This window comes from Eremothecium gossypii, chromosome V (assembly GCF_000091025.4).
Source record: "Eremothecium gossypii ATCC 10895 chromosome V, complete sequence".
Classification (NCBI taxonomy): domain Eukaryota; kingdom Fungi; phylum Ascomycota; class Saccharomycetes; order Saccharomycetales; family Saccharomycetaceae; genus Eremothecium; species Eremothecium gossypii.
In genome coordinates this window covers 202197-224267 of record NC_005786.2, presented here as the reverse complement: position 1 = coordinate 224267, position 22071 = coordinate 202197, and the positions used below count along the sequence as shown (strand labels likewise).

The window sequence follows — 22071 nt, the reverse complement described above, 5'->3', positions numbered from 1 at the left end:
TCTCACGGTAGTCCAAAAGGGGGACGCCACCTCTCGGGAATAACCCCTATATGATGATACGATATTTTTCATGAATTTTTGCCTTAGCTCGGACTAATTAGGAAACAATAGAGCCAGGTAACGAGCAGTCAGCACGGGCTACTGCGGACCTGCATCATAAGTAGCGCGGAGTGTGAACCTGTGTATTCTGTGCAGGTGAATGCAGCCCCTATCAGCCCTCCGGGCGACTATAGCACTTAGTCGAGGTAACGTGATAGAAGCGGGGCCTTTCAGCTTGGTAGACAGCGGGGAGCAGCAGGATTCGGGAGGAGAGTGCCCGAGGCCAGAGAGTGGCCGGGAGGGACGCATGTACAGGGATGTGGCGGAGAGTACAATGATATGATGGCAGGAACGAGATACTCAGAAGGCAGCCATAAACGTCACCCGCGGTACGGCGGGGTCTGCGTGCGGTGGGGGCGCAGAAAGCTCAGCGCTACGGGTAAGTTGATGGCGACAGCGTGTAGACCCATCCATTGCGGTGCAGTAGACGGAGGAAACCCTGCAGCTGGGGGACGGAGCTGATAGTCGCTAGAGAGCAGACCAAGATAAGCTTGCTTTTGGCCCTGGACATGGCGACATTTACGCGGCGCAACTCGCGCAGAAGAGCGCCGGCATTGAGGCTGGGGTTACAGCGGACCGTCGAGATGATTACGCATTCCTTATCACGGCCCTGGAACTGATCTGCAGTGAGCACCTCGAGAGTGCTACTATGTGGGGCCAGCTCCGACTTCAACAGGCGTAACTGTGCACGATAGAGGGTCATGACCCCTATGTCTGCTGATGACGCGCCGCAGGAAAGGAGGCCCGAAACAAGCAGCCCCACGATGCGGGATTCACCCTCATTTCTGATATTATCTCTGTCTGCAGTCTCACGGATGGAGGGGATATTGTCGTAGTTGATCATGATCACTCGTTTGCATGGATTTAACGCCTCTCGAAGCCATGGCTGGGTTATGGACTTCGGGACCTCTATGCGTAAGGCACGTTCTGCCACGCTACGATCACCACATTTCAGTTTACCGTCATAAATTAGCTCATTGGACAGGGCCATGATGTCCTCGTTCATGCGATACTGTAGGGTTAGCTCCGTCATGCAGCTGGGGTGCTGATCGCACAGAAGCTGGAACAATGTGTCCTCAAGGCCATCTTCTTTGGCAATATGATTTCGAACCAAGGGTGGTAACTGGTAATGGTCCCCGACTAAGAGGAAGCGGTCACCATACCGTATTGGACCCAGAGCAATTGGTAGCGAGACCTGGCTTGCCTCATCCAAAATCACGTAGTCAAAGTTCTTAGTGCGCAGCGCCAAGAGAGAATCATTGACGCCAAGGCATGTTGTGGCAATCACCTGAAATTCGTCGACAGATGACACCAACTCCTCATGTGTTTGTACGTCCTCTAGTGACTGAACCAAGTGCCGGACACCTGGATGTACTCTGTGTTTGTATCCAAGCCTAGCAATCTGAAGTTCGCTATCTAAAAGCTTCAATAGGATGTTATCTACCGCCGAATGCGTATACGAAGTCAGCAGCACATTTTTGCCATTCCGTGCCAAAATACGGATAATTTCTGCAATTAAGGTTGTTTTACCAGTCCCTGGCATGCCTAGTATTAATGCATAGTCCTTACAGCGGATCGCCTTGTCTATTGCCTTCAGTTGATCTTTGTTGAATTTGGTTTCATCTGGTGTGTATGTGAATTGTGGTCTTTTGCTGAATCTGGGCGGCTGTCCTTCGACCAGTAAACGTCGAGTTTTCCCATCACCTCCATGCCACTTGTTGAGACGTATTCTATCACCATTGGCATTGACATACTCTTTGTCAGGATCAATTTCTGGAAGAAACAGATTCAAGATATTGAATCTCGACATTGATAGTCCTACCGCATGCTCATATTTATCAACCCTATAGGTTAACCTTTCTGTTACATTTGTATGTTGCAAACTCGTCTCCGTTAAAACACTTTCAATTACCTGCTGCTGGTCCTCACTGAAGCCACTAGCACGAATATTGTCAAGGTTAAACCGCCGGCTGCAACTAATAACGATGTATGAATCAGATATGTCTTTAACATGGCCTGTAGCTAGGGAAAAGTGGCCCAATTCATCACTGATGTAAATGCTTTCATTTACCGCCAATTGGCTATTAATCATTGGCACATTAACATCACTGGTACTAGAGCGCCTGAACTTGTAATGATATAAATCGCCCACCATTGAAACTTCCTGTATCACTAACCCAGAAATGCACCTACCGCTAGTAGCTTCTCTAAGCTCGCTATCCATCAGAAACATCTCCTTAGAGTTGCTATTCAAACTTGATTCTTCCAAATGCAGAAGGCCGATATACTTTTGGTAAAATTCCCTATAACGAGCCAAGTTTTTGCTCAGATGACCTGTCAAATCATCATATTCGCTTCCAGCTAAACCACTATCTTCAATAGAGCCATTTTCTGTTAGCTTATTTATTACCATGCAATGCGTTTTCGCATGGCAAGTGTCACAGGTCGAGCTTTTCAATAGTGGTGGTAAGTGAAGTTCCAAGTTTGCAAGTGATTCACGAGACTCTATCTCAGCAATATTGTGCTTCAATTTAGATGCTAGTTGATTTCTTAGAACAAGCAGATGTTTCAGAGAGACCATGGAGGTTGGATGCTTGACAAAATCGTTTGTCTTGGAATAGTACATTAAATGAAAATCAACAGGAATATCATATCTATCACTTAGTAGAAGAGTGTATATGGAGCCCTGTGCTTCATGTGAAATATGCTTGTATTTTCCTGTTTTAATCTCTAGAGGTGCCAAAAGCCTTTTTGAGGACCCAACAGATGTCTCAACGGTCGCATCAATGAACCCCTTAACCCCATACATATGTGACCATATGTTCTCCTCAATATCAACTGCTTTTGAAATACTGAGAAGTTCCTTCTGCGAGTGGCCTGCCACATTCACCTTACATCCTGAATTCGATTCTTTCACGTAGTCCGCAACGAAGCTTCTTATATTCGGTAAGTGAAACTGTTCTATTATTTCCCGCACAGAGTCTGCCGTTTCATTGCACATTAGGATGGACAGTTTATACTTTTCGATAACCTCAGTGAGAGCTGACTCAATGAAATCATCATCAATACTATCATGATTCAATCTATACCTCAAGAACTCCTGCAAAAGTTCATGTACAATGCATCCTATAGTAATATGAATGCTTGGTTCCCCTGGTTCTATTATTTTCGCGCCCAGTACCGCTCTTCGCATGCAATCGATTGAATTTCCGATCATAGTGGCCGAAAGAAGAAGATCCGGATGTTGGACCAAAAGGTTGTCATTAATTAGGCCAGTGATAGGATCTTTGTCATCTGAAAGCAAACGTGTATTAGAAGAGTGCTTTCCCTCAATTATATGGATCACGTCACCAGGAGCGAACTCCATTTGTACCCATGGTTTGCGCACTATGACAGTAGACTTTACACCATCTGAATCAAGACATGTAAGAATCTTCTGCCGAGGATTGCTCAGAATATTAAACTCCTTCACTGAAAGTACAACTAGCCGTGCGAGGCCTTTGCGCTTGTACCCGCACATTGCCAGTCGCTGCCACCTGTTAAGGTCCTCTGTCTCGGTGTTGTTTGCTGTGTCCTTCATCGCATCATTTTGAACACCAACTGGTTCTTTGGATGGTTCAGGGACAACAGCTACCTCCGGTTGCCCTTTCACATGCTTCTTCTCTAAATAGGATATTAATGAGTCGTCATTAGCGTCAGAGCCCAAAAGTTCTGCTTTGCTCGTCTCATCGCTAGGATCCAATTGTGAAGAGCTGTCCAGGCCAGAGGCAAGTGATAAGAAAGGGCCAGTAGAGGAACTCCTCTCGGTATTGTGCTTCTCGGGAACCGATTGGAGCTCTATCACCTGCTTCGTCTTTGGTTTGCTGAAATTTTGCGTAAGAATATCTATCAATGAATCGTCATCGTCTGCGCTGGATGTTATATCATGCAACGCGGGTGTAGTATTGCGTCCATTATCCTGTAGCGGGTCATCCCGCACATTGTCCTCGGACGTGTTTGCTGAAGGTTCCCTGGATTCTCCTTGGATATCGCCGACTTTCATCGGAGAGCTTGGCAATTGCGTTTGATGCACCACGTAGTCGCCAGCTATGTCGTTAATAATATCGTCAATGTCCCGGGTGGAAGCCTTCGACTCAAAGTTGGGAGTAGCAGTCGCGCTTCTCGTGCCTGTCCGTATATGCCGCCTTGACATATTTGCCCGCGCATGGGCATCATTCGAATAGAAATGCGGCAGGCTTAGAATCGTTTTGAACCTGCTGGACATAATTGGTGTGGAAGACTGATTATTGAGCGGCCCTACATCATCCGTGCCACTGCTGTAGTCTGGGATCGTGATCGGCAGTACCTGTTCCGCAGGTGTGGGATCCCGTTGTTGCTTGCCTGGGGAGAACATCCAGATGACCTCCTCGGACGGCCCGTCCCCATTATACTGCGAAGCTGGACCCAGGTGGCAATCTCTTTTTGCAGAGCCACTCTCCTCAGAGTGCCGATCCTTCACACCTGATAGCCATGTCTTGTTTTCCTTATCATTCTCTGCGTTCCGGAGCTGCTGCTCGGCAGCTCGGCCTGCGGCAGAAGCCCGCCCACTGCTCGGGCTTGAGGGGGAGCATGCAGCCTCCAAGGTGCTCAGGTTATTGACTGGCGCGAACTTATAGCTGAATTTCTTATTCTGCTTCTTTGTTGGCGGCTTGAGGTTTGCACTTGGCCCATCCTCCGTCGCGCTTTTAGATCTCGATTTCTGTGGTGACACAGATACCGAAGACGAACGTTTATTCCCTTTAGTCAGCATTACCGGTCTCACTCAAACAGCCATACTAACAGTAACAAACCTTCGGCACGCCCAATCTGCTATTTGCTTAATATCTGGGGGCGCCATCGATGAGGATCGCGAAACTACTTAAATTCTCGTTCCCGGTAAAGCACATTACCCGGATATGTCTCACGCCCGCATATCTGACCCGCGATGAGCCAGTGGATGCTGACGCAGCTAGTCGTAGAGCATCCAGTAATCTACGGGACGAGTAATATATATTACATGACTTTATATCACCCCCATACCCTCAATGCACGCTAAAGGCGGGGCTCCAAGGGCGTTGGAAGTTCAGATGCATCGCGTCAGGCACCATGAGTGAAAAGGATGTTCCGTTCGAGCTCGGTTTCACCGCTGTCGACACTCTCGTTCTCTGTTTTGATATGCTGTAGTTCCATGTTTTCCGGTGTTCCGGGTTCCCCCGCTGTGGGTGAGCTAGGCGCGCGGCACCAGCAGAACCAGGCTGATACAGCGCCCGCCATTTTGGAGAGGACGCTGCTGATACCGGCGGTTTCGGCCTGGAACATGCCTATACGCTGTCCGGCGACACCCTGAAGTCGGCGCTCGCCGTTGACGCTGTCGCCTCGGTAGTCGGTGTTGGAATAAGGGTCTGCAAAGAAGCGATCCTTATTGTTGATCTTACGTCCCAGTACAGTCTGCTTGCTGACCACACGCTCGCGCCTCTCCAAGATACCAATTAGTCCCCAGGTATTGACCGTGATCAGCAGGCGCAGAAAGGTGGTGAGCGTGAACAGCCATAGCAGGTTGCTGTGGTATTTTATGGTGTTCACGAAGAAACAGACAAGGTAGAGCGCAAAAACAACCAGGTTGTAGACAATGACGGGGATTGTGGACAGATACTCCTGACAGATAAGCCTCAGTTTCGTGAAGACTGACTCGTCCTCATGGTGTTCGCGGTTTTGGCGGTGGAACATAAGAGAATGGCCCAGATCATGGTACAGATAGTAGCACAGAGAGATCGCAAACAGTAGGAAAAGCAGGGACTCAAAAGCAATATGCGGGATGTACAATGGCAGATTGGTGCGTCTGTATTCGCCAATCTCTGGGATGAACACGGGCACATTGAGAAAGAGATTGAGGCCCCATATGATTGCGTGCGAAAGACACAGAAAAGAGCCCAGCCATTGCACCCGTTTGCTGTTTGTATCAAGCCAGCGGGGCACCCAGCGATGGGTTGTCTTCCGGTAGTTGTGCAGCATGTAGTGCACGATTTGCACCCACGTCAAATTGGCGAATATAGTCGTTATTAGCCGGAACGTGCAGAGCATGGCCGACTGGGTCACGGCGTTCAGCTCGTACGAGCGCTGGTAGTTGCCGCGATACTGCTTCTCGAATATCTCCCGCGTCAGCATCTGCAGCAGTACGGTCTGTGTCACCGCGTAGAATACCGCATACAGCGCGACCAGGCGCCGCCGCGTGTTGTGGTTGTTCACGGGCAGCAGCGCCAGCACCAGCAGCAGCATCCACGCCCCCGCACACACCGACGACAGCGTGAAGGCCACCATCAAGCTCCCTCGCTGGAAGGTGTCCTTCTCGAACTGGTACGGCAGCTGCTCCAGGTCGGCCGCCTTGAGTGCCTGCTCGAGCGGTCCATATTGCTGCTCGTCTGCACACTTGATGTACCAGGCGGGGCGAGTGACTTGCCGCTCTTGTCTGCCATATGCCCCTTCCAGCAGGAGCCTCCCGCCCGTCAGCATCTCAATTGAGCACCCGCGGGCCCCACTCAGCTCTTGCAACACCGTCTCGAGCCGGAGGTACGTCGGATGAGCTCCTCCCATCCCGTAGGTATCTATCTACCTGATGAATGCCGTCCGCAGGCACTGCGAATTATTTACCTGCATTTTATTGTCTCTCGACAAGAGGCCTACTGAGTATTTTAGCAGCCAAGTTCTACAGCCAAGAAGAAACGTCTACAATCACCACGTGAATGCTCCATCGCAATATACCAAAATCCGCAGCTTACGAAATGACCCTAGCATGAAGTCACTACTCGGCAACAGTACGCACGATGGCTTGAGCAGACACGAGCACACGGAGGCTGATAAGCGTGCAATTAAGACATATGGGGAATATCTTCACTTGTATGTCACGGCCGCAACACAGGCAGCCTGGCGGTAGCCCCGCACGCCCCCGGAGTTGACGATCGCCTGCTGCGCCTGCTGCGCCTGCTGTCTTTCTACTGCGCGGAGATGCCACGAGACGCCGTGAGGCCCTGGACGTGCCCGTCGGTCATAAATTCCATCCACGAATTCGATACAGAGAACGCGGACGAGAGCACAGCGAGGCATTGTGGGGGCTTCGTGCTGCCGACGGACGCGGGACCACCTTGGGCTTCTTCGCCCGCCTTCGACTCGCGGACCAGACCATGGGGCCGGCCTTCACAGGCGATCTGCTGGGAGCTGGACTCCGTCGCAGTACATCTGCTGCGAGAACTGGCCGGCCCCTCCGGCTTCTTGCGCGCGGGTCCGCTCGGCCCGCGTTTGCTGCCGGTGCTCCCGCAGCTCCGCGCGGACTGCGGCGCCGTTGGCAGGCTCTCGGCAAGAGTGTCTACGACGTGTTCAGCGGACGCGCAGTACAGCCCCCGTGCCTGGCAGAGAAGGCAGCATGCAGGCGGCCAGCGACCCCCGAGCGGCTATGGCGCCGCCGATGAGGCCGGACACCGCTTGCACCATGATAGTCCACAGGAGTGTACAAAAAGGCTCGGACGTTTCTGGGTGTCCGGACGATGAAGCGTTAGTGCAATCCTGGTACCTATTTGTACAGAGCTGATATTGCTGCTGCGAATTCTCATAATATTTAACGTGCTTTGACTTGTATCCATTTTATTGGAATTAACAATAGCTCGTTACTTAATGCATTATCTGGGAGAACAGAGATAAATTTTACTGCTAGAAGCTTAAGCACCGGTCTAGATGCGTTTTAGTAAAAGATTGCGGCAGCGCAGTTACCACATCGAAGCTGACACTTGAACAATGGCTAACTTAAGGTATTCCTTGGTGGTTGACTATCGGTTGGCAAAAAAAGCAACGCCCTTATAGTTTATTTTTGACTGACAGCAAACCCCACCGTCACAAAATAAGCGACAAGATGTTCAGCGCATCTACGATAAATACCATATAGAGTTAGTACCTAACGTGGCCGTTTTTCGGAGCAGACACTAGCGTCCGCACCGGTACCAAAACGTTGTAAATTAAATTCAGCGCACACGTATTTAGCACAGTCTTCGCAAGGCAACATACGTGGATTGATGAGGTCATACGTTACATTGGCCGCAGTTCTGGCAACTGCGCTCGTGGCGGTGCCGATAAACGCCGAAAGCGCCAAGGGTGACGTTTTGCGATCTGCAAACGGGACGCAGGGCGACCTGGACCAGATCAAGGGTATCTCGATTGGCGGCTGGCTCGTGCCAGAGCCGTTCATCACGCCGTCGGTGTTTGAGACGGCCGTGGAGTGGGCGCGGGACGCGGGGAGCAATGTGAGCATCATAGATGAGTATACGCTCTGCGAAGCATTGGGCCCGAAGACCGCCAAGGCGTTGCTCCAGCAGCACTACGACACTTGGATAACCGTGAACGACATCCGGGAGATAAAGCGGCACGGCTTCAACCTTGTACGAATACCCGTCGGCTACTGGGCGTGGAAGAAGCCCGACAGCGAGGACGAATACGTGGGCAACATCACATACTGGGACCCATATGTGGGCGGGATCCAATTGGAGTACCTCAAGAAGGCCTTGTCGTGGTGCGCGGACACGGGCCTCCGTGCGTTGATCGACTTGCACACCGCGCCGGGATCGCAGAACGGGTTCGACAACTCCGGGCAGCGACTTGACGAGGAGGACAGCCTCCTCTGGCTCAACCAGACCGGCACCGGCGAGCTCACGAGCGCGGTGCTCCACGACATCTTCACGCACATCCTCGACGAGTTCAACGACGTCGTATGGGCGGTCGAGATCCTCAACGAACCGATCGCCGAGACCATCGGCGTCGACAAGGTCATAGACTTCTACAACGACACCATCCAGCACTACATCTCGTTGAACAAAACCAAGCCGCTAGTAATCCAGTCTGCCTTCGAGCCCGCAGGCTTCTGGGACGACTACTGGAACGACACCTCGGTGCCGGTTCTCGTCGACTACCACTACTACCACGTCTTCTCCCGCGACCAGCTCAGCAGCGACACGATGCAGCGTCTCGTGAATGTCGCGCACGCCGCCAGCGACGTCAGCGACACCATGGACGCCCACAGCTCATTTATCGGCGAGTTCTCCGGCGCGATCACCGACTGTGCCAAATGGCTCAACGGGCTCGGCGTCGGCGCCCGCTACGACAGCACCTACTACGACACCTTCCCGCCCAAGAACTCCAGCTGGCGCGAGCCGCTTGGCAAGTGCTCGTCGCAGCGCGACATCTCCCTCTGGGACGACAGCTACAAGTCCGCCGTCCGGCTGTTCATCGAGGTCCAGCTCCGCTCCTTCGAGCACAGCACCCGCGGCTGGATCTTCTGGACCTGGAAAACGGAGGGCGCCGGCGAGTGGGACTACTTGAAGCTTGTGCACCACCACCTCTTCCCGCAGCCCTTCGACAACTACCGCTTTTTCAGCGACGACGGCTTCATCGCCCTCCAGGACGCGCAGCCGCGCAACTCCGCCGCACCGCGCAGCTCCGCCGCCGGCGCGCCGCGCCCCGCCGTCCTCGCGCTGCTCCCCGCGCTCTGCGCGGCTGCCGCGCTTCTCGTCTCCGACGTTATGTAGCTACGTACACAAGGCCCGTTCTTTTTTCTTGCGCTTGTGGCCTCCACAACCACCGCCATGGGCTACATCGACTCGCAGGTGCACGCGTACCACTACCACCACGACCATGAGATGGCCCTCCGCTGGCTCAAGGAGACCTTCCCGCTCCCCGACGAAATCGAGATGAAGGGCAAGTCCAACGCCGCTTCCTCCGGCACCGGCGCCAACCTCACCGCCCCCGCCCCCGCCTCCACGCCCGTCGGGCCCGCGCCCTCCTCCCACATCATCGGCGCCGCCCCGGCCGCCCACGGCCTCGTCAATCAGTACTGGGACTGCTTCGACGACGAGGAGCAGTGGACCATGTTCCACGGCCTCAAAATGGCCTGCAACGGCGACCTTTTCAAGGACGGCGTCCTGCTCGGCAACAACTTCCACCGCGCCGACCGCCTAGCCGCGCTTGCGGCCGCCACCAAGCCGCCGCCGCCGAACCGCGCGCCCACCTCCTAGTCACGTGACACCACGTGACTGCCCCGCCACGTGACGCTCTCCACAGGTTGCGTTGTGTCAAACTGTATTACCACATCCTCTTTTTTTTCTGCTGCACCAGCAAAGGGGGAAACCAGGACCCCCTACTAAAGGCCAACGATAAGGAGAAAGGCCAAGTTTTTTGCTTTGTTTTTTTTTTTTTTATTTTTGGAGTATATAATCAAGACAAGGTTTGGCGAGGCAAAGGTGCATGCGCAGCGCGTGCAGGGAACAGTGGACGCAGTGAAGGCCGGGCTAGAGGAGTAGACAATAGCAGGTATAAGTTATAACGAGATCTTTAGGCTAGCATCGCGCGGGAAAGCGTGTGTTAGGTTGATAGGTTAGATTTTCTCAGTGGCTGCGGCAAAGGTGTCGAGGGCTTCGTACGGGCTTCGGGCGAGACGGAGCGACATGGAGAGCAACCGCGGGTCCGCGGACGCCAAGGCGTCGCTGGAGGAGCTGGAGAAGAAGGGCCTGCTGGGGGCGGCGGGCGTGGTGGTGCCGGACATGGCGGGCGTGGGCGGCGGCGTGCAGCAGGGGATGGCGGCGATGCCGGTGTCGGTGCGCGCGCAGTACCAGCAAGCGATGCAGGAGGGCGCGGGCGCGGGAGGCGGGGCGGGGAGCGGGGGGTCACAGCCGCCGCTAATCCAGCTGCCGTCGATGACGATGCCGTCGCTGATGTACCAGCTGTCGCACCACCCGACACACCACGGTAGCATGCCGCAGATCCCGGTGCTGAAGCAGCACCAGCAGGGGCAGCAGGAGATGGGCAGCGGCAGCAGCGCGGGCAGCACGGCGAACGGCAGCGCGGGGCTGCCGCTGCTGTCGACGACGACGTCGACGCAGGGCATACAGGCGATACAGCTGAACGAGGGCGAACACATCAACTCGCAAGGCCAGCTGATAGGCAGATCCGGGAAGCCGCTGCGCAACACCAAGCGCGCCGCGCAGAATCGCAGCGCGCAGAAGGCCTTCCGTCAGCGCCGGGAGAAATACATAAAAGATCTGGAGATCAAGGCCAAGCAGTACGACAAGCTGGAGCAGGAGGTGCTCAGTCTGAGACGGGAGAACGAGGAGCTGAAAATGCGTTTGGCAGACATAGAGAAGCTCACCTGAGAATAGTCTGATGCCCACGCGCCTCGGTCAGCGCGGCAACGGATGTGGCGGATACGGACATGTTAAATAATATCTAACGCCATTCCGAAGTGTTGCTATGTTTTTGTTACATTACCTCAACGTTATAGGCACGCCATCACCATAGGAGGTATCGTGGAGGTTGCGTCCCGATGCCACTGACCACTCAAACTATGATGAGTTTAAATACTGTAAAAATATTATTACGAGCTGTTACCTGACGCCTGTATAAGCAGCATGCTGCTGTCAGCATGCTGCTGATTTATCACGTGATTACTAATCCATTATGCTGGTCGGTTAGTCAGCGCATTTGTCGTAGCTTACGATATCAGAATGCAGTTGCGCACGGCACAAGATCACATGCGCGTGCAAGCGTGCTCCGCATGGCACTAGTCGAGTTGCGGAGGTCGGAATGCTACGAGTGAGGCTCGATGGTCTTACTGTGCAGCTGTACGCGAAGTGGCTGGTCGTGTCTGCGTTCCGGCGCTTCAGCTTAACGCAGCAAATGCTGTGGCCCTCTAGGCGCCTTGCGGTGCCGCTCCCCAGTGGCTCAACTCGGAGATGCCACGTTAAGTAATCTGTTACGTAAAGCTGAGGTAGCATTGGGTAGCTTAGTCAGCAGCTGTCGCCGCGACCCCACCACGCTGGACGGGCTACACGCCACGTTCGTGTGTTTCCTGCAGTGGCCGTAGCAGTCATCGGTACAGCCCAGAGATTGGTTGCTTCTAGAAACGGCCACACGCCTCTGAGTTTCCACATTTTATAATTGCTCCTGCTTCGGAAATTCGGAGGATTGCTGTAGTGCGAGTCTGACCGGGCCGCATACAACCCGCGGAAGTTTCTCAATCGCATGCAGCATGGAACCTTCCACTAGGCGGGCTGGAAGCTCAATATCAGCTTGCGGCATCGTGTTCGGAGCGTCTGCAACCTTTGGGCGCTTCCCGACCCGGAAGCACGTGGCAACATCCCGTCCGGATGGAGCTGAAGGGCACGGCATTCCGCGTCTGGCGGTGCGTAAATTTCACTTGGCAGTCGTTGTTGAAGACTTCGTACTTCAGTGCGGGTTTCGTTGCCTGCCTCAATGCGTTGTGCCAGTCCCCGCAAGCGTCGAGATCTCAATCCCCCCAACAAAAGACTGTTTTGAAGGAGCAGCATTCTGGTGCGAAGAGTCCAACAGGTTCTCTAATTGGCCACTTCTTGGGCTTCCCATCACCAGAGGGCCTTCGGTCAGCGACCCGTCGTGAGAGTAAAGCATTTGCGTATATCCCCATCACCTGACCATAGAGCACGTGACTATCCGTCTATCACGTTGTACGAGAGTACTGGAGTGGTTTCCAGCGGTTTCTAGATGCACTCAGCGCAAGGGCTGCAGTTGATGTGTAGTATAAGAAGACTATGGGCCCTGTGTCCTCCTATTCAGACAGGGTTGTTGTCTAGAATTATTGCTGTTGATTCATGTTAAGGAGTGTAGGACGTGTACCGGGCTATCGAGTCCGCGGAGCAGCTACTAGCTGGATGCACCGCCCGTTAGCGGGCGGGTGCTGGTTGCCTGAGCATATCAGCGTCAACCCCGGAAACCGCCCGTCGCTTGCAGATGGGCATCTCTCCGTGTGGTTGGCCGCATGCAGGCCGTTTTCTAGTAGTGTAGCAAGGTACCAAGCGAATAAGAACTATCGGATGGACCTAGGCAAACAACAAGAGCAGTCTGCGCTGGAACAGTACGGCATTAACCTTACCAAGCTAGCGCGGGCCGGGAAGCTGGACCCTGTTATTGGGCGTGATCAGGAGATATCTCGTGCTATTCAGATTCTTTCACGGCGCACCAAAAACAATCCGGTCTTGCTTGGACGCGCTGGCGTGGGTAAGACATCGCTTATTGATGGTCTCGCCCAGCGTATAGTAAAGGGGGAGGTGCCAAGTTCTCTTATGGATAAAGAGCTAGTTGCTCTTGACTTGGGCTCCTTGATCGCGGGAGCCAAGTATAGGGGCGAGTTTGAAGAACGTCTAAAGAGTGTGCTAGATGAAATCGACAAGTCCGAGGGCCAGGTGATAGTCTTTATTGACGAAGTCCATATGTTACTAGGGCTTGGTAAGACTGATGGTTCTATGGACGCCTCCAATATCCTCAAGCCCAGACTTGCAAAGGGAATGAGATGCATCAGTGCTACGACGTTCGATGAGTTCAAGATTATTGAAAAGGATCCTGCATTAACTCGCCGCTTCCAACCGGTAATTTTGGATGAGCCGTCAGTATCTGACACAATCTCGATATTGAGAGGTCTGAAGGAGCGGTACGAGGTACATCATGGTGTTCGTATTACAGATACGGCTATCGTTTCTGCTGCGGTTCTATCGAATCGGTACATCAATGACCGCTTCCTACCAGATAAGGCCATCGATCTTGTTGACGAGGCATGTGCAGTTCTGCGCTTGCAGCACGAATCTAAGCCGGACTCTATACAGGCGATAGACCGTGCTATTATGACAATGGAAATTGAGCTAGAATCCCTCAGGAAGGAGGAGGATCCAGTATCTCTTGAGAGGGCAGACGCTTTAAAGAAGTCGTTGAAGGAGAAGAATGATGAGTTAGAGAAACTCACAAAGGTATGGGATAAAGAAAAGAAGGAAATTGAGGCGATTAAATCCGCAAAAGCCACGCTCGAACAGGCAAAGATAGATTTAGAGATTGCACAGCGCGAAGGTGACTACGGCAAGGCATCTGAACTCAGATACGCTAAGATACCCCAGCTGGAAAAAACCATTTCAGAGAGTGAAAAGAGTGGCTCGAAAAATAACATCTTGCATGATGCGGTCACTGCCGATGATATTTCCGCCGTCGTATCCAAGATGACTGGCATCCCCGTTTCTTCCATGTTCAAAGGTGACAAAGACCGTCTTTTGAACATGGAACAATCGTTGACGAAACGTGTGGTTGGTCAAGACGAGGCTATAAGTGCAATATGTCAAGCAGTCCGCTTGCAACGGGCGGGTTTGACCAGCTCAAAGAGGCCAATTGCAAGCTTCATGTTTCTCGGCCCAACAGGCACGGGTAAGACGGAGCTTACGAAGGCACTCTCTGAATTCCTTTTCGACAATGAGTCGAATGTCATCAGGTTTGACATGAGTGAGTTCCAAGAAAAGCATACTGTATCACGTTTGATTGGTGCGCCCCCCGGTTATGTCTTGAGTGAAAGCGGAGGCCAATTGACGGAAGCTGTCAGAAGGAAGCCTTATGCTGTAGTTTTGTTTGATGAATTCGAGAAGGCACATCCTGATGTTTGTAAAGTTCTTCTTCAGGTCTTGGATGATGGCAAGTTGACCGATTCACAGGGTCACCATGTTGACTTCCGTAATACAATAATTGTTATGACCTCAAATGTGGGACAAGATATACTTTTGAATGATTCAGAACTTACAATTGATGGTAAAGTGAGTGAGAAGACAAAGAACAAAGTGATTGAAAGTGTGAAACGTATCTATCCGCCTGAGTTTATCAATCGTATCGACGAGCTGTTGGTCTTTAACCGTCTATCCAAATCTGTCCTGCGTTCAATTGTTGACATTAGGTTGAAAGAAGTACAGCAGCGGCTTTCGGATAAGCGAATGGTGCTAGCACTTACGGATGAGGCGAAGGATTGGCTCACAGAAAGGGGATATGACCCCGGCTACGGTGCTAGGCCATTGAATAGGTTGATACACAAAACAATCTTGAATCCAATGGCGCTCTATCTGCTAAAGGGCCAGTTGCGGGATGGAGAGACCGTAAAAGTCACAGTAGAAGCCGATAAATTGGTCATAAAGCCAAATCACGAGGAGTCTGAGTCTACAGATTCCACTGGCGAAACACATGCAGCATTGGATACTTAGACGAGACGGCTTAATATAGTTAGGTATTGACATTCTTAAAATGGATATATAGTTTTAAACAAAGTTTTTGAGATAGTAGTAGCACATAATATTACTACATACAGTTTGCGGTATTTACGTGTTGGTTGGCAATTAAATCTGAATAGCCGTTCTGTTGCTCGTATGATGGGGGGCCTGCATGGGCTAACTTAACATTATGGAATAAATAAATGTTTTTTTTTAATATTGACGCTCCGCCATTGTTGTTCGTCATTGGGCTTAAAAATTCACATTTATTTCCAGAATCCACAATTATATAATACTAATAATGCCAAATGATATTTACCATATATCACTAAACAAATAGCCAGTTTAGCGTATATTACAATTGATCAACTACACACAGAAGTTTTAAGGATCACCTGGTCCGGATAATACCAGCGGCAATCAAAGTTTGTATCTTCTTGAAAACTTGTGGATTTTTCATGTGCTCTTGCAGTGCCGCAGGATTCTGCTGCGCTTGACTTAGAATAGATTGCATGACTGGATCCTGGAGGATAGCCGCAACTTCAGGATCCTTAACAGCTCTAGCATAGGTCTCCTCTGGGGACTCGTTGGCGTTAGCCGGCTGGAACCTTTGCTGAGTTGCTTTAATGTACAACTGGTCAATCTCCCTAGTGTTGGAACCATTGTTCACCTCGGCATCCTTTTCACGGGCAGTGTCTAAGGTTTCGATGGCTGCAGCATATTCTTGAACTGCAATCTGAGCAGTCGCCTTTCTAATATAGGCCCGAACAAAGTTAGGGTCTTTTTGGATAGCCATATCGCAATCCTTGATGGCATCGGGGAACGACATCAACTTTGCTAGAGCAGCAGCTCTGTTTGAATAGCCTCTAGCGTCCTCAGGTGCTCTTTTGATCATCTCCGTGTATGCCTTGACTGCGTTAGGCCAGTCTGCGTTGGTGAAGTACTCTTTACCTTGCAACCGAGCCTCTTCCGCCTTCTCGGGGTCAATGTACGCCTCGGCCTCTCTCTTCTTCTGCTCCTTTTCCAAGCTTCTTAACTTGTTCAAAACCTCAGGTGTACGATGCTCCGTCAAAGACTTCTCGTAGTACTCGATAGCTTTTTTCAAATCGGCCAACTTGTAGTGCGCATTCCCTAGGCGGGCAAAGGACTTGGCAATTACCTTGTAGTCAGCGCGCAACTCTCTTCCCTCCTCGACTGCCTTTTCTAGAGTCTTAATCGCAGACTCGTAGTCGCCCTTTTCATACTCAGCAGCGGCACGGTTGTTCAAGTAGGTGATGTCCTTGTGCAAATCCCACGCCTTCTCGTAGTTCGCAATTGCCTCGTCAAACTGGCGCTTCTTATAGAGCTCATTGCCCTTAGCCTTTGCCTCCTCGGCCTTGCTCCTATCGTCGTCTACATGCATCTGCTCTGGCTCTTCCTCCTTCTCAGCAGCAGGAGCCGGTTGGCTGGCCGCGGGAGTGGGTTCCGGCTTTGCTTCAGACGGCTGTTCAGCCGATGGAGCAGGCGCATCAGCTGGTGCAGCGGACTTTGGCTCAGGGGAATCCATGGACAAGTCGATCCCAAGGATAGCAGCCATAACTGTCATCAACCGAGGATCTCTCATGAGCTCTGTGCTGATAGCCTGCGGGTTAGACTGGAACTGTAGGACCTTGGCCACCAACTGAGGGTCTTTCATCATCTCTGCGGTCTTTGGGTTGTTCTTCAACTTCTGGATTAGGTTTGGATCTTGGAACATCTGCCCAAAACCCAAGTCCGGCTGCTCCATACGCTGCTGCTGCGTGGCCTGCACCTGTGCTAGCCCGTCCTGCGCGGCCTTGTTGCTGCTGTCCAACTCCAAAGCCTTCTTGTAGCTTTCTTCAGCCTCATCCAAATCGCCCAGACCGTAGTGCGCAGCCCCCAGCCGATTGTGCCCCTTCGACCAGTCGGGCTTGATCCGCACACACTCCTGCGCGTCCGCTAGCGCCTCCCGGAACTTCCGCATTGACGCATAGCACGCAGATCTGTTTGAGTACAACACGTGGTTTGGCTGTTCCGAGACTTCGATCGCTTTGCCGAATAGCTCGATCGCCTTTTCAAAGTCCTTGGCCGCAAACGCACTGTTGCCCTCTTTCTTATATTCCTCCGCAGTGGTCATTTGTCGCTATTAGCTTGTTGTTATAGGATAATATTGCTGACAAGTATACTCTATGACGCCCGTGGTAGGACTGACTACACGCGTGTAATGCTCATTTATAGCGCTTGTTCACCATCCGTTCTGACATAGGGCCTGCCACGTTCTGGAATATTCCGCCACAAGTAGGCCGGGTAAGAAGGCACAATCATGTGACCATCGAACGTCCGGAAAGTCTACGACTGCCACATAACAGAAAGTGCCGAATCGACCACCATTGAGGCGTCACGAAGCTTCTACCTGTGTTTATCTTGAACTGTGGGTGAGATATGGCCCAAGTTTATGGCGCTGGCTAAGGTCCCAGGGCAGGTGAAAATTTGAAAATCACGCTGGCATGCGATGAGCGGTGATCATCCCGAGCGAGAACAGTGAATTCTGGATCTGTAGAGACGATAGGGATTAATAATGGTAGACGAGTTTGCAGAGGCTACCGCGCAGTTTGTTCAGTGGCTGCCAAAGGTGGGGATTGAGGTTGCACCCGAGGTGAGGGTGGAAGATTTGCGTGATGCGGGCCAGAACCGCAGCGTGGTTGCCAGCGGCGCAGTACAAGAGGGAGCCACGCTCTTTACTATTCCCCGGAGTGCGCTGCTCAATGTACACACGAGCGCTCTTCGGGAGTGTGCGGCTGGGCTGCCCGCTGCGCTTGAGGAGAAGATCGGCCACTGGGAGGGACTGGTGATGTGCGTGTACTACGAGCGCTGCGTTTTGCAGGAGCGGTCGCGCTGGTGGCCCTGTCTCCGGCTCTTTCCGGCGGTGGAGGAGATGGACAACCTCATTTACTGGAATGCGGAGCAGCGGCAGCTGCTGACGCCGTCGCTGGTGGGTTCGCGGATCGGAGATGAGTCTGCGCGGGAGATGCACGCGCGTGTGCTGGCCCTGGCAGAAGAGTGGGGACTCTCAGAGCTTAAGGAGATGTCTTGGGATGCCTTTGTGCACATTGCGTCTGTGATCATGGCCTACTCGTTTGACTGCCGCCTCAACAGCGACGAGGAAGACGACGAGGAAGACGACGACGGTGCACTAGACGGCGGCACGGTCGCCGCTGACGGTTGCATCAAGAGCATTGTGGCGCTGGCGGAGACGCTAAACTCTGACACCCATCTGGCCAATGCCAACCTTACCTACGACCGCGACCAGCTGAAAATGATTGCCGTAAAGGACATCAAGGCAGGGGAACAGGTTTATAACCTCTACGGTAGCTACTCGAATGCCGAACTACTGCGTCGTTACGGCTACGTGGAATGGACGGGCTCCAAGTACGATTACGGCGAAATCGAGCTCTCTGCGATCCGTGAAACTATCTCAAAGGAGCTTGCCGTGCCAGACTTCCCGTTCGATGCTGTGCTAGCGCTGCTCGAAGATAAGGACGGCTGGGCCGGTGAATTGTTCGACTACAATGATATTGTAGAGGAGAGCTATGACTGCTACGCAGACGGAGAGCTCGCCCCAGACGGGGCGTTCCTCGTCCAGCTTTTGGTTGCCTTAGCGCAGGTTCCCCGCGCTGCGCTTGGGAAGGGTAGCACGCTCAGCGTCCGCACCCGGAAAATCTCCAAGAAAGTGATGCAGTTACTGGAAAGTGGCCGCATCACTAGGAAAGCCGCTGACGTCCTAGAGAGCGTCATCCGCGACAGAATGCAAGCGTACCCTCCCCACGCAGCCGTCTTTGACGGCCAGAAACCTACTGATCTACAGGCCATGGATCCTGCACCCCGCAGGGAGGCGATGGCACGCTGTGTGTTGCAGTGCGAGGTGAAAGCGCTGCAGAAATGCGCGCTAGCAATCAGCTCCAACTATAAGATTATATCGGACGATCTACTTATGGGCAAGTTACTCAACTGACGCAGAGAGCGCAGCAGAGGCACCGCCCCTGTGTATAATATGCATAGTCTAGAACACCTTGACGTACACGCGACTGCGTTGCAGCGCAATGTCCTCGACCACCGCGGACGTCTTGAAGGAGTCGTCGCTCGCAGCAATCACCAGCGCACGGCGGTTGCAGCACAGCTTCACCACGCTGTCCTCGACCTTGGGGAGTTCTTCGGCCTTTTTGCGTGTCGTCAGATTCCATGCAAATACCCGCCCGTCCGAGCCGCCGGTGTACAGCAACGCCGTCTTCGGGTGGAAGCATAGCGCGTTAACCGGGAATACCAGCTGGGTGTCCTTCAGATTCATCCTGTGGCAGCGGAATGCAAACTTGCGGCCCTCGTCCCCGAAATACTCCACTGCCACGCGTCCGTCGACCGAGCTCTGCACGTAGCCCTCCTCGTCGGGCACCAGTCGCACACACCGCGACTGGTATTTGAGCCCCGACTCGCGTCGTTCCGGCGCCGCGTCAATATCGCTGGTGCGGAACACATACACGCCGTCCGTAGTCATGCACACCACGCGCGCGGCCCCGCAGTCCAGAGAGAGGATCTTCCCCGTCAGGCGCCGGATGTGCCGTACCGTGTTGCGCCGCGTGTCCACCACCGCTAGACTGCCGTCCCACGAGCCCACCACCACAAACTGCCCGTAGCTGCCCATCGCGGAGATCCCGAGCCCGCACTGCACGCCCTGCAGGGCCACCATCCGCTCGGATTCCCAGTCCAGCTCCAGCACCTCGCCCTGTGCACTCCCCACGTACGCTCTGCGCGTCCCCGCGCACACTGCAACACTGGTCAGCGGCCACTCATGGCTTAACCTCCCCATCCGCTTATTCTTCTCCCAGTCGTACAGTGATGCCGTCCCATCCCAGCTGCTCACAATTAATTGGCTGCCTTCTTCATCAACTAAGCATACCCCGCTCAAGTAGTCTTTACTCACATCTTTTAGTTCTACGTATGCCATCGCCGACGCTACATTCCCCGGCTCGCCGCTTACCATCAGTTGGTGCACCGTCACAGATCACTGTTATTGCAGCGATTTCATATGTACAAATCCTTCTGAGGTGTGACCGCGACAACTACAAACAACATTGGCGGCAAGACCGTTAGAGCAAAACGTGCGTTCTACAGCATCAGGCAGCTTATAGCGGCAGGATAACCAGAGTGGGCGTAGTGCGATAACAAGAGAGGCGTATATATAGCCAGGAGTCATGGATTCACTTCGTGGCCACCACACCAAAGAGCGGGGTAGCGGACATGGGCGAGGCGAATGTGGGGTAATGCAGGGTATGTTGCTAGACAAGATGATGGAGAAGGTGCTAGGGATGGCGATTCCTCCGGCCGGCGAGGCTGGGGGCGGGGCGATCGAGAGTCGGGTACAGGCGGGGCGGGCGCGGCCGGGGTTGTCGGTACCAATCATGAGCCGTAACTTCGTGCAGATGAACTCGCGCCTAAGCTTTCCATTCCAGGTGGTGAACGAGGTGATACGGATCGCGAACTGGGAGAGCACAGCGTGTACGCTCTCTGTGGGGATGCTCTACAGTTTTGTGGTATTGCGGCCGCTCGTGACGTTGTCCAGCGCGCCAATGTTCTACATATTGTTTGCAGTGATGGTGCCGTACTACATGCAGATACACGCGCCGGAGCCGTGGGAGGAGTTGGGCGCGAATCCGATCCCTGCCGCGGGGCCAGCGTTGAAGGAGCCCGATCTGCCGCGGCCGGTGCCAGAGTTATCAAAGGAGTTTATCCTTAATCTAACAGACTTGCAAAATCACATGGTGCTTTATGTGGTTTGCTACGACTTCATCACGGGCCTTCTGGCGAAGTTCGCGTTCTTTGCGGATGAGAACGTGAGCGCTGCGGCCTTTGTAGGGCTGCTCGTGCTCGGCGTCTTCAACATGCTCTTCATCGAGTCCCTTTTTCGCTGGATCCCGCTGAAGCTTTTGCTCCTTGCATGCGGTTGGGGCTTTCTCATTATGCTACACCCTTCATGCAGGGACGCATGTTTTGACTACATCTCGTCGGAGGAGACGCGACTTAAGGTGTTGACTATGACCAACAAGATAGAGCAACTCATTAATGACTACTGGGATTACTGTGAGCCGCGGGAAACACGCCAGGCGGCAATTTTTGAGATACAAAAGTTTGATCGGCGCACAAAGGAGTGGCGCACTGCCGGCTTTTCTTCCGACGACTACACTCTATTATCAAAACTCCGTATTGCCGAGGAACCTATCGACAGTTCGGCCACATCTTTGGATGACGTAAAACCCCCGCTTGATTGGAAGTGGCTCGGTAAGTACGATTGGGTGTTAGACCTTGAGCCTAGGCAATGGGTGACGGATGGTTTTGTCCAGTACGTGGACATCGACGCAGAAACGAAATGGGTTTACGATCTGAATTTTGACGGCACTAGAGGGCAGTATCGCAGGAGAAGATGGATCCGTCTCTGCACAAGGAATCGGAGCGTACAGGAAAATGCCAATGTTGATACGATTGATGACGATAACTCTGATGACTACGAACTAGTTGACTATAGTGGATGCACTGGTGTATCCCAAAATTCTATGCATGGGTCTGTAAAAAGCTGTCATAGTATCAGCGAACCTACCGACCAGATAGTAGTGGAGAGGCTTCGTTCGCACACACTCTCTCCGGCTGCTAACGCATCTGTCTCAAGTGCAGACAGTACTGCGAGTGCCACGATTGCGACTCCGAACAAAAATGTGGAGCAAGGATCACGAGCGATCAAGAGTTTAACGGATTTTTTAAACATAAACGGTTAGCACGGTTACCACATTTCCTTGCCCTTCAATAATTCGAACCAAATATAGTGCCTTGGACT

General features: G+C 52.8%; 10 protein-coding genes across 10 annotated transcripts; 6 read left to right on the top strand and 4 right to left on the bottom strand.

Moving 5' to 3' along the window:
- Positions 1-472: 472 nt before the first annotated feature.
- On the bottom strand, positions 473-4888 carry DNA2 (bifunctional ATP-dependent DNA helicase/ssDNA endodeoxyribonuclease DNA2; the record flags this gene model as incomplete). Its single annotated transcript, NM_209996.1, has 1 exon — positions 473-4888. One exon carries the CDS (start codon positions 4886-4888, stop codon positions 473-475), a length of 4416 nt encoding a protein of 1471 aa, NP_984643.1.
- Positions 4889-5214: 326 nt separating this feature from the next.
- On the bottom strand, positions 5215-6708 carry DFG16 (Dfg16p; the record flags this gene model as incomplete). The annotated part of the gene is made up of 1 exon (NM_209995.1): positions 5215-6708. The coding sequence occupies one exon, from the start codon at positions 6706-6708 to the stop codon at positions 5215-5217; it is 1494 nt and encodes a 497-aa protein (NP_984642.1).
- A 1469-nt stretch (positions 6709-8177) lies between these two features.
- Positions 8178-9683, top strand: EXG2 (glucan exo-1,3-beta-glucosidase; the record flags this gene model as incomplete). Its single annotated transcript, NM_209994.1, has 1 exon — positions 8178-9683. The coding sequence occupies one exon, from the start codon at positions 8178-8180 to the stop codon at positions 9681-9683; it is 1506 nt and encodes a 501-aa protein (NP_984641.1).
- Positions 9684-9740: 57 nt separating this feature from the next.
- On the top strand, positions 9741-10169 carry SWM1 (Swm1p; the record flags this gene model as incomplete). Its single annotated transcript, NM_209993.1, has 1 exon — positions 9741-10169. One exon carries the CDS (start codon positions 9741-9743, stop codon positions 10167-10169), a length of 429 nt encoding a protein of 142 aa, NP_984640.1.
- A 429-nt stretch (positions 10170-10598) lies between these two features.
- Positions 10599-11303, top strand: AGOS_AEL222C (AEL222Cp; the record flags this gene model as incomplete). Its single annotated transcript, NM_209992.1, has 1 exon — positions 10599-11303. One exon carries the CDS (start codon positions 10599-10601, stop codon positions 11301-11303), a length of 705 nt encoding a protein of 234 aa, NP_984639.1.
- Positions 11304-12776: 1473 nt separating this feature from the next.
- On the top strand, positions 12777-15188 carry HSP78 (chaperone ATPase HSP78; the record flags this gene model as incomplete). Its single annotated transcript, NM_209991.2, has 1 exon — positions 12777-15188. The coding sequence occupies one exon, from the start codon at positions 12777-12779 to the stop codon at positions 15186-15188; it is 2412 nt and encodes an 803-aa protein (NP_984638.2).
- A 397-nt stretch (positions 15189-15585) lies between these two features.
- Positions 15586-17328, bottom strand: STI1 (Hsp90 cochaperone STI1; the record flags this gene model as incomplete). The annotated part of the gene is made up of 1 exon (NM_209990.2): positions 15586-17328. One exon carries the CDS (start codon positions 17326-17328, stop codon positions 15586-15588), a length of 1743 nt encoding a protein of 580 aa, NP_984637.2.
- Positions 17329-17769: 441 nt separating this feature from the next.
- Positions 17770-19203, top strand: RKM4 (ribosomal lysine N-methyltransferase; the record flags this gene model as incomplete). Its single annotated transcript, NM_209989.2, has 1 exon — positions 17770-19203. The coding sequence occupies one exon, from the start codon at positions 17770-17772 to the stop codon at positions 19201-19203; it is 1434 nt and encodes a 477-aa protein (NP_984636.2).
- A 48-nt stretch (positions 19204-19251) lies between these two features.
- On the bottom strand, positions 19252-20226 carry BUB3 (Bub3p; the record flags this gene model as incomplete). Its single annotated transcript, NM_209988.1, has 1 exon — positions 19252-20226. The coding sequence occupies one exon, from the start codon at positions 20224-20226 to the stop codon at positions 19252-19254; it is 975 nt and encodes a 324-aa protein (NP_984635.1).
- A 211-nt stretch (positions 20227-20437) lies between these two features.
- PEX29 (Pex29p) lies at positions 20438-22012 on the top strand (the record flags this gene model as incomplete). Its single annotated transcript, NM_209987.2, has 1 exon — positions 20438-22012. One exon carries the CDS (start codon positions 20438-20440, stop codon positions 22010-22012), a length of 1575 nt encoding a protein of 524 aa, NP_984634.2.
- Between the last annotated feature and the right edge of the window lie 59 nt (positions 22013-22071).